Consider the following 10085-nt stretch of genomic DNA (forward strand, 5'->3'; position numbering starts at 1 on the left):
GTGATAGCTGCCTCCCCTGGTGCTTTTTCATTGCAGTTTCATGACGAGACCAGCCAGCCTAAATATCGTCATACACATACGTGAAATAAGTTACCTGGAGTATGGAAGGCGAGGACATGAAACGAAGGGGTCTACAAACATTACATTGGTGACATACTGAGATAGTAACAGGCACGCGCTTATTGCCCGTGCTCCATCCAGTTACTGAGGGGTTGCGCAATCAGAGGGGAGGCTGAGCTCGTCGCTGCCTCACCTCTCGTCTCTCCCTCTATTTGCAGCGAAGCTCCGCAAATTTGCCGATTTTTACTATAAAAATGATTGGAATCGTACAGAAAAGACATTTATAACACATATCAGTGGAAAAATCTTAATATTTATGTGATTTAGTTATTTTTTTTCTTTTCGTAACAGCTATTTCCATTAGAGTATGACAGGTGAGGCTCTGACTCCCCTGCCTCCCCTGTCCACACGTCCCTGGTGAGATGTTAACTATCTCGCCTGGTCTACAGGAGGTCGTTAGTTCGATCCCCGACCCTGACAAAGCCCGTTGTCGATGTGGAGTCAGCCATATCCCTATGTCTCTCCCTATGTCTCTCCCCGTGTCTCACACAGAGCCCGTGTCTCACACACAACAACAACAATAACCGCCATTTGCCACTAAGTTGTCGGTGACGTCACCACGACGCTTGGGCCAGGCTATGTTCATCTTGAGGCCACATGAAGTGTCGAACGCCCACTGGCAGGAGGTCACGGGGCAGACTGGCTGTTGCACCACCTGTGCCCCCTACTGTACCAACTTGCTGTGCTTTAGACTCACGGCGTACCACTCGTTGTTGTGAGCGTCGCTCCTCCGCCTTCTGTTGTTGTTAGAGGGCGACTGCCTCCAACTGCCCAGTAGCGTCCTTCACGAGCCTCCTCCACAGAGGCCGATCTTGACACCGCTGGTACCAGTCATCGGCAAGTCCACTCAGCTCCACATCCTACAGTACCCTATCACTCCATCTCTTCTCTAGTCCGTGCCACGCCAATTTAGCCCCCACTATCCGGCCGAACAAAAGGTGTTAAGGCATGCGGTGGCTGGGCATTCGGGCTACATGACCCAGCCAACGCAGCCTTGCCTGCCAGAGCAGCTCACCAATGGAACTTTTTCCAGATCTTTCAAGGATTTGTGAGCTCCTCACACAATCCAGCCTGGTTAAACCCAGGATAGATCGTAGACAAGCCAGCCTAAATGTTTCTAACCGGCGAAGATGTTACATTAGGGGGGTCCACGTTTCGCAAGCATAGAGAAGGGAGGGAATGACTTTGGCCGAGAAGACCCGAAGCTTCGTGCGGAGCGACAGACCAGGTAGCTTCCACAGAGCATTACGCAACCGATGAAAAGATAATGCCGCTCGACTGATTCGGAGTGAGACCTCTGCTGTCAAACCGGAGCCAGTCATGAGCGCACTGCTCAGGTATGGTAAACTCTACACTCTCTCCACAACTGCCCCATCACCAATTAGGAGTTGTGGGGGTGGAGTGTCCGATGGTACAAAATACTCAGGCAAGTGCTTAGTTTTGGTGGGGCTGATGGTAAGGCCCCACTTCTTAATGGCATGGTTCAGCAGAAGCGCCTCCAACTCCTCCTCTGAGTGAGCGGCAATTACCAGATCATCGGCATACATAACGTGGTTGACCAATAGGGAGCCATCCCTTGACTGCACCCGGGCATCGATCAGCCTCCCATTGTATCTGCACCAGATGGAAATTCCTCCGATACAGCCATCAAAGGCTTTACAAATTACGTGGTCGAAATAGATATTAAATAATGTGGGAACAAGATGACATCCCTGTTGCACCCCAAGGCAGGGGCGGTTTCTTCATTAGGGCGATTGGGCGACGCACCACCAATGTCATTCAACCACAGAGTCACGCTAGCCGTCACTGTCAGCCTCTGGATATAGTCCAATCAGCGTCATGTCACGTTCTGTGGAGTACCGCCTCTTTTTGGGCGATTTCACTACGGCTTAGAATCGCCCCGAGTGGCCCCATAGACTTACATTCAAAGATGTTTTTTTTCGAACGGGGGCGCTGCAATGCATTCTCTATGGCTTCCGGGAGGGCATGCACTAACGTGCTTATGTCATCATACGTGCTAACGTCATCATACGTAAGCACGTTTCATCCAACAATATAATTTATCGCTACCTAGTGGAATCTTTAATAAAATAAACTTGAGTGGTTTGTTTTAATAGTGAGTATATAAACAAACAAGATGTATTGTAAGAGTCACTTTATTTTTCATTAATATTAAAGAAGTGAAGTTGCCTTTACATGCTTAAGCTGTTAATTTATTCATTGCATGGGTGGACCTTATCCTTATCAATCATCCAGACATTTGCCCCCCCTGAGAGATTTTTCAGGAGCCGCCACTGCCCCAAGGTGTACAGGAAATGGCTGTGACTCCCGGCTACGTAGCTCACCATCACGAAGGTCCTTAATGATCGTGAGCAGAGGGTCAGGGACTCCGAAAGCACGAAGAACACCCCAGAGCCCATGCCTACTGATGGTGTAATAGGCCTTGACCAGGTCAATAAAGCAGAGATGTAGGTCTTGTTGGAATTCTCTACACCTCTGCTGTAGCAGACGGACAGAAAATATGGCATCTTTGCAGGACCGCCCTTTCCTGAAACCGAATTGGGGCTCCGCAAGCCTCTCCTCAACCTTCATCTCCCCTCCAAGTGACGATTACTCACTCTGTAACACGACTTTTGTTCCTGGGTAGTAAGTGTTATTTTGTAATTGCTTATGCCTCAAAAGGATAGAAAATTGATATTATTAAACACAAACTTTGCTGGTGTGGTGTACGAGTATACTACACTGTACACTCCACTATACACTGCACTAAACACTACATTACTATACACTACACAAAAAACTACACTTCTATACACTACACTAGACACTACTATACACTACACTATACAACACACTATATACTTCACTATACACTACTATACACTACACTATACACTACTATACACTACACTATACACTACTAAACACTACACTATACACTACACTATACACGACACTATATACTTCACCATACACTACACTACTATACACAACACTATACTTCACTATACACTACACTATACACTACACTACTATACACGACACTATACACTACTATACAACAAACTATATACTTCACTATACACTACACTACTATACACGACACTATACACGACACTATACACGACACTATACTTCACTATACACTACACTATACACTACACTACTATACACGACACTATACACGACACTATACAGTTCACTATACACTAAACTATACACGAGTGCTTTACGAGTAACACATTTGCACGTTCTGTTTACGTGACAGATCTTACTGATTCGCTGTGTCGGGTAGTGGCGGGTTTGACAACGCGTTTATGCAGCAGGTAGGAACAAGAGTTCCACACTGCCCACCAGGGATTATTTGTCTGTCTGTCGTGCATAGCCACGCCCTGAATATGTGTCACGCAGCTCACGGGTCGCACGAATGCGCTGTATAACCAAGTTCCTACCTGTCCACTCCGAAGGAACGTGTTCAAGGGAGACCCAGCCAGCAAACAAATCAAAGCATTCCACAATTGAACAAATGATCTTTAAAAAATTCCAGAGGCACGTTCAGTTCAATCCATCAGGCACTTATTAACAACATGAATTACAGATGGTGATGGTAGCGAGGCCAATTTGAACAATTTCGTGTGGACGATGTTAAAGAGAAAAAAAACGTTTACATCGCTTGAATACACAACTCAATCGACTCTCACGGCCTGGTATCGGGACCGCGATCGCATTAACGAGGCGCGTGCCAGTAGCTCGGCTCATGAACGACGCCTCACTCACACAATGGGCGCGCGTGCAATGAGCGAATCTCCGCTGTGATTGGCTGCAGATGATGGGCCTGGAGGGGAAGATGGTCGGAGGCACGTGCGCGTAATTACGTCACGTGATGTGAGCTCCCTCAATGGACTCTCAACATATACTCACTTGGGGGCCGTGATTGCGTCTATGAGGCCATAGCGCGCGTGGCTGGGCTCGTTAACGGAGTCTCACGCAGAATAGGAACGCGTGCAGGAAGCGCCACCCATCCAATTAGTGAATCATCATGCTGATTGACTCGCGATGATTGGCCAGGGAAGGGAAGGCAAACACGCGTGATTGTACCACGTGACGTGCGCTCCCTCGATATAAAGGAGGGAACAGACGGCACACCGCATCTGCTCTTCACGGAGGGGACTGCTTTTGTAAGTGATGAGTGGGGGGGCGGGGGTGGCTGCTTGGCTTGCTGTAGGATTTGCTGTTGTACCCCCTTTCTAGACCATGTAAGGTGCATGTTGGTTGTCTTTTTTTTTTCATACTTTTATTTAACTTCATGCAGTGTCAGTTTTCTTTTTTAGCTTTGAGGATTAATGTCTTTTGGAGGTATTAAACCGAACGAGCTGACAATTTCTACATTGACTCGCCGTGCATGACAATTCAATATTTTCCAAAGGAAAGTTGTCCAGGTCCTGTACATTGTGCTCCTTATTGCGTTTTAACATAATCGATGTAACCTTCCATTTCGCCATTTTATGCAAGCCAACCACTCGCTAAAGACCCCAAATTTGAATAATTGAGGTCACGAAGTTTTATACGGCAAAATAAAAGAGTGCATTAGCTTGTTTACCTAAATATTCCCTTCCCAGCATCAACAATGGGCTTGTTTTGAACAATCTTTTTTCCAGTATTAGCTGGGTTGATTTACCCGTAATTTTCTTAAACCATGTCTGTTCTGTACCTTTTTCAAAGTCTAACCTGCCAAAATTCTTGCCGAATCTCTAATGTTTTTAAAATAGATTCGTAGCCTAAGGCTGCGCTACTTCTGTCTTATTGATCTGAATTCTGAGGGTTGTATGGCAGAAGCTGAATACCCTTAAGTTTGAAACTGTTAATAGGAATTCTCAATTAAGTTTATTGGTCCTGCAACCTAATTTTTCTGTAATCTAAAGGGTCTAATTTAACCCATTTTCAAACAGTCTTGTCATAAATTTCTCCACCCTGATGTGATGCAACACCTAATGACCACTGCATTATGCCTGCGCTCTAAAAAACCTCCGCTGTTTATTTGTTGGCCAGGATGGATCTTGCCTGGGCGATATGCAAACATGGTTGCCTTGGATTATAGGGTTAATCTGGTTTCCCGACATTACCTTAACCCAACTACTTCTGTTCATATGACCCGTCTAGGTCGCCTTCAGCCAAGTCCCTGGATCGTCTATCCGAGCTTTTCATTGTTCGTGGAAAGAAAAAGGTATTTGTGCTACTGCAACCTGACATGTGCATCACACTTGCATTGCCCCACTGCATGATGGTCTACTGTGGCTGAGTGGATCGAGGGTTGTGGAATGGACCATACTCTATCCTGCTGTTTGATGGGAGAAAAATGTATGGGAATTTAGTTTTGATAATCTGCCACCAACAATGCCTGCAGTTCCATGAGCACGCACGCTTGTGCTTGAAGGACTAATTGTTAATAGATCAGCGGAGAGTTCATTGTGTTGTGCACTTTTTCCTTTCCTATTGATTCCACAAATTTAAATCTTAAAACGGTAATAATTTTGACAAGGATTAGGTTTGCTTATGTTGCATACGTGCTAAAGATTTAAACCATGATTTAACAACATGTAAAATGGCTATTGCGCACTATTTGGTGCCCACTATTTTTCAGCCCTTCCGAAATATTTTAAGACACGAATGGTACACTGAACTACAGTTGCTAGTGAACTGTAGTCCTGATTCTGTTTCTTGTAAATGATGAGGCAAGATTACTTGGCTTGAAACATGCTTGCCATGCTTTCCCTTCCTCCTCTCCATCCAGGTTGACAATGTCGTACCCGCTTACGCTGCACATCATTGGAGGCCAAGGTGGAAATGCATTCTCGTTTGATGGGAGGAGCAATGCGGCCACGCTGCAGAAACTCTCCGTGAGCGTTGGAGGCTGGCAAGTGAGGGGCGTGGAGGTGTGGCTGACTGACGGGCGAAGGCAGAAATTCGGCACCGTGGACTTCTCTGCTCAGCAGTTTGAATTCCAGTCGGGCGAGTTCATGTCGCAGCTCTCCCTGTGGGGCAATGGGGCCGGCACGCGTCTGGGTGCCATCAAGTTCAGAACGAGCCGCAACCGTGAGTTCTTTGCCAAGATGACGGACTGGAAGCTCCAGACAGAGTACAAGATCGACGTGGGCTCTGGCATCTGCTTGGGCGTTCAGGGCCGAGCGGGGGCCGACATCGACTCCATGGGTTTCCTTTTCATCAATGCTGTAAAGTCGTCGGTGATCCAGAACATGAAGTACCCAACTATGCACCAGGTTCTGCCTAACGTGCAGATGGAGGAGATTAAAGAAATGGAGTACACGAACAACACCAGCGTCATGCAGTCTTACACGTTCGAGAGTTCCAAGAAGATAACCAAAACGTCATCGTGGTCTACGACCAACAAGATCGAGTTCACCTTCAGCCTGACCGTCTCGGCAGGCATCCCTGAGGTCGTGGAGGTGGAGACCGGGTTCAGCTTCACCTTGAGCTCGGAGACCACGCACGCATTGGAGGAGTCTGAGGAGCGGATGGAAACTCTCACGTTCCCTGTCTCGGTTCCTCCGCACAAGACCGTCACTGTTGTCGCCAAAATCGGGCGTGCAAACATCGACCTCCCGTACACGGCCCTGCTGCGCATCACCTGCATGAACGGCGCTCTCTTTGACGTTCCCCTGCGTGGCGTCTACAAGGGGCTCACCTACACCAAAATGACCGCCCGTGCTACTGAGAAATAGAGCTGTGTGTTGTACCCTTTTTGATCAAATGTTCTGAAAGAATTATTGTGGCTAACTACAAATAAAAGCCTTCTGCATTGCACTGCAATTTTCTCTTCGCATGTTTGGTTGCATATAAGGAATTTCTATTTTTTTACGAGGTTCCAATGTTTATGGACATGGATATTTCACCATTTGCTGTTGGCAGGGATTTTTTTTTTTTGTAGTTTGAACTTCATATCATTCTAGATTTGAAGGTTTCGTGGCTGCAAGGATCCATACTCGGTTTTTTTTATGGTTTTTGTTTTTCACTGATTTTTACCGAATGAAGCAAAGAATATCGAGCTTCATATCCTCCATTTTGCATGGCCATTATTGAAACGGTGGGTTAGTGGCATGGTATGTTTTACAACTAGAAACAACAGGTTCCACACTTCCCACCAGGGATTATTTGTCTGTCGTGCACGAATGGGCTATCCAACCAAGTTCCTACCTGCCCACTCCGAAGAAACGTGTTTTTTGAATTGATTGGTCCACACCAGAGACTTTTTTTTTAGCCTAGTCTCGGTGTTAGATCAGAGGACGCCAAAAGGGGGAAACATTCTTATGTTGACACTGGCAAAGGAGGTCTCGTGAAAATAGACTTCTGTTTTTAGTTCGCATGCCACAATCCACTACTCTGCTCATCCCCCCCCATGTCCTATTGAACCAGCACTGAATACAAAACTTACACAGACCTCCTGTTAGCCAACGTTTTCAATTCAAAACCGCTATAATAATGTGGCAATTAAAAAATATTTAGGTGTAATAATTTGTCATTTTCATTCATTGGTTCTAAGAAAATGACAAACTAAGACGTTAAATTCCTGCAGTCACGATAGTTTTAAGTCCACTGCTGTCATCTCGACCAAATCGCGGAACCAACTCGCGCCAAACGCACAAACCAAAGGCAGCCATTTTGTAAGTTTTAACCATTAACACTTAAACCATTATTAACATATTCAACAAGCTACACGAATAACGATCTTTATATTTCGTCATTTACCTTTCAAAACGTTACTGCCTTCCCGTCGCTATATGCGCACACATTTACCTCAGAATTTTCATAAATTTATGAACGCTCCGTTGAAATGTTTATAAATGAAACTCTGACCAAAACTATCACGTTACCATACATAGCAGGCGTGACCAAAAAGATCTCAAATTCTAAACAAACATTAGATCCAAGTCCGATTCAGTACAGTGCATAAAATCCGTGATCTGATTCCATCTGTGAAGGATGTCGTTCCTGACTTACAGTATCCTGGAGTCTACAAATGGAGTTGCATTTGTGGTGATTGCTACATTGGAGAAACGAAACGTCATGTTGCTGATCGTGTCCGCGAGCACAAGTCAGATCTGAAACACGGCAGAACTGATTCTTCGGCCGTTGCCGATCATTGCTACAACTCGGTGGGTTCTCATGAAATTGTCTTTTCCGAGACCAAGGTTCTCTGCAAACCTCCTGGCTAACATCAAAGGTTTGTACACGAAGCCATACAAATATACAAACACAGACATAATTTCAACCGTGATCATGGGTACAAACTTAGTAATCATTGGAAAGATGTTATTAACCACGCAAAACAGACTTAATTACACTTTTTTGGACCATCTTATCTGACAGGTACTATCTTACTTTACTTTACCGAGTGTTTAACAGTAATCTCTTCATTGTTCAGGCAGCATTGGTATAAACAATGGCATTTCCGTTCTTTTGTGTCATTGTTTCAGGCCTCCCCCTCCCCCCTCTCTGCCCAATGCGTTGGCGTGTGCAGCAGTTTGTCTCTTGCGCACAATCGCTTCCACGCTGTCGCCCACCCTTTTGACCCCGCCTCCCTCCCTCCCGATACGTTCCATTCATTGGCTACCACATTCTGATGAACTCCCCCCCCCCTCTCCTCCCCCCCCCCAACTCGCTTTTAAGGGATTACATTATGAATCATTGCCTCACTTGATGCAGCTAATCTGGCTGTGACGGTCCCACCTGATGACGGAGACTTGTGTTGCCTCCGAAACGTCGTGATCTTTATTTTATTTTTATTAATTTTGATGTTTTACCTACGTGACTTTACCGAAAAAACCTAAGAATACGTGCAATTCATGTTCAGGGGCTGGTGGGGGGCTCTCTCTTCAGTGCTGGCCCCTGAACATGAATCGCACAGGCAGGGGATGTCTTATGGCGGCCACACTTAATGTTGCCACGCGCCGCTCTGCCGTCCAATGGCGCCGAGTCCCTCTGACGCGTCGCGCGCCAGACCACGCCCCCGCCCCCACCCCGCCCCACGTGATGACCCGTGGGGGGCGGGGCTTCGCTCTGCCGCGTCACGCGCCAGATGCGGCAAATCTGAAACTTGCAGATTTACCGCGTCGCCTGACAGCTGATGACGCCGGTTGCAATTAGTGGCGAAAAGTGGTGCTCAGATTGTAAATGTTGTTGTTTTACTCTCCAATATACTGGTGTGCTGTACTAGTACACTACACTATACACTGCACTGAACACCTACACTGCTATACACTACACTATTTACTACACTGCTATACACTACACTACACACTACTATACACTACACTATACACTACACTATACACTAGTGCTTTACGAGTAACAAATTGGCACGTTTTGTTTACGCGACAGACCTTACTGATTGGCTGTGTCGGGTGGTGGCAGGTTTAACAACACATTTATATTTCGATTTAAAGCTTTCGTGACTGCAGGGATTCATCTTCTTGGTTCTTTCGGTAAAGTCACGTAGAAGGGAAATAATAAAATAATAAAAATAAAACATAATAAAATAATTCTCACGACGTTTCGGCCACAACGCAAGCAGCCGTCCTCAGGTGAAGAACAGTTCTGTCAGGAAGACAGCGTCTGAATGAAACACCCCCAGGCTTGGAGCGTATATTTAAGCTGCTGGGTTGGAGGGGGAAGAGCGCCTTGACAAACTAATTTGCATATCAAGAGGAATTTAGCATATTTATGGTAAATGCAGATGTGGGATTAGTACTACTTGTGAAATGCTTAGGTGGGCGGGGGATTTCAAAGTCATATTATGCCCGTGCATTATGCAGTATACGCAGCATCAAAGGGAGGGGATAGGGGTAGCATTAATAAAGGGAAGGAATGTTAATAGTATGTAGCTGCAGTAACTAAACCACCACGTAAAAAACTAAAGTATAAACTACATAGTATCATCAGTATACTAA

The 10085-nt window shown here is 45.8% G+C and overlaps 1 protein-coding gene across 1 annotated transcript; it reads left to right on the forward strand.

Moving 5' to 3' along the window:
• Positions 1-5908: 5908 nt before the first annotated feature.
• LOC133359427 (aerolysin-like protein) lies at positions 5909-6860 on the forward strand. The gene has a single exon (XM_061577839.1). It carries the CDS (start codon positions 5919-5921, stop codon positions 6858-6860), a length of 942 nt encoding a protein of 313 aa, XP_061433823.1. The 5' UTR covers positions 5909-5918.
• Positions 6861-10085: the final 3225 nt, after the last annotated feature.

The sequence above is a fragment of the Lethenteron reissneri genome, chromosome 65 (assembly GCF_015708825.2).
Source record: "Lethenteron reissneri isolate LAM-NWPU_2019-01 chromosome 65, ASM1570882v1, whole genome shotgun sequence".
In the NCBI taxonomy this organism is placed as follows: Eukaryota; Metazoa; Chordata; class Hyperoartia; order Petromyzontiformes; family Petromyzontidae; genus Lethenteron; species Lethenteron reissneri.

Coding starts and splice junctions, on each gene's coding strand:
- LOC133359427 (XM_061577839.1), top strand. CDS start 5,919: ATGTCGTACCCGCTTACGCTGCACATCATTGGAGGCCAAGGTGGAAAT.